The 930-nt window shown below is 44.4% G+C and overlaps 1 protein-coding gene across 1 annotated transcript in view; it reads left to right on the top strand.

Annotated features, from left to right (window-relative positions):
• Positions 1-930, top strand: part of TPST2 (tyrosylprotein sulfotransferase 2) — a 20355-nt gene that overhangs the window by 13563 nt on the left and 5862 nt on the right. The window contains exon 4 of the mRNA XM_008578287.1: positions 153-203. Coding sequence (XP_008576509.1) covers positions 153-203 — 51 coding nt within the window. The remainder of the gene's footprint in view (positions 1-152; positions 204-930) is intronic.

Here is a 930-nt window from a genome sequence, read left to right as displayed (position 1 = left end):
TTGGATGGAAGGATGGATGGATGGGTGAAGGGCATGGATGGATGGATGGATGGGTTGGTGGGTATTGGGTAGGTGGATAGGTAGATATTTTGGGATGAACTAAATTTTATGTTTTAGTGACTTCCTTAATAGTAATATTTTATCTTTCCTAGGTCTTGAAAGGGGACTATAAAACACCAGCCAATCTGAAAGGATATTTTCAGGTTAGAAATTCCACGGGGAATTCTGAATTCTGTTTTTCTTGGCTATACCACTAGCTGGATGCATGCCCTTGAACACTTCACTTCTCCAGTCTGGCTGACATTTTTCCCATCATAAAAGGGGGTTGGGGGTCAGGCCAGAGGGTCTCTAAGTGTCTGATCCAGCTGGGGCCAAATCTGAGCAGCACTTCTGCTGGAGCAGTCTTTCACCTTGTCTCCTGGCTGCAATGCAGTTGGAGGGACTTTGTGAGGACTTCCATTGAGCTTTCTATCACTAGCCTTAAATTCACTTTTATTTAAAGCAGCAGTTTCCAAACACAACCTAGGGCAAAATTTTCATCAGTGTACCAAAAAATGGGGAACTTGAGGGTCATGTGATGCATGTATATGTGTTAACATAGACATACATACACTCCTGCATTCCCTTGTGCATCCACCTCCCCACCACACCCCCCACCAGCTGTATCTCCCAAACATCCCCAGTATGTCCATGGGAGATGATCCGTGCTCCACGTCATTGTTGGTAATGGGATGGGTTTTTTTTCCTGGTGTCTGGTGGTATGGGAATCTGAACCCTTGACCTTGGTGTTATAACACCATGCTCTAACCAATTGAGCTAACCGGCCAGCCCTGGGGCTGTCTTTCTTAACACATAGCATAGACGACCCCTTTACCATTATTATATCTACTACTTTTTGTGTTAAAATGCTCCCTTTTAAATCAAGTGGTG

Source organism: Galeopterus variegatus, unplaced genomic scaffold (genome assembly GCF_000696425.1).
Source record: "Galeopterus variegatus unplaced genomic scaffold, G_variegatus-3.0.2 Scaffold1656, whole genome shotgun sequence".
Lineage (NCBI taxonomy): Eukaryota > Metazoa > Chordata > Mammalia > Dermoptera > Cynocephalidae > Galeopterus > Galeopterus variegatus.
The sequence above is the reverse complement of the archived record's forward strand: the minus strand, read 5'-3'. Positions and strand labels throughout refer to the sequence as shown.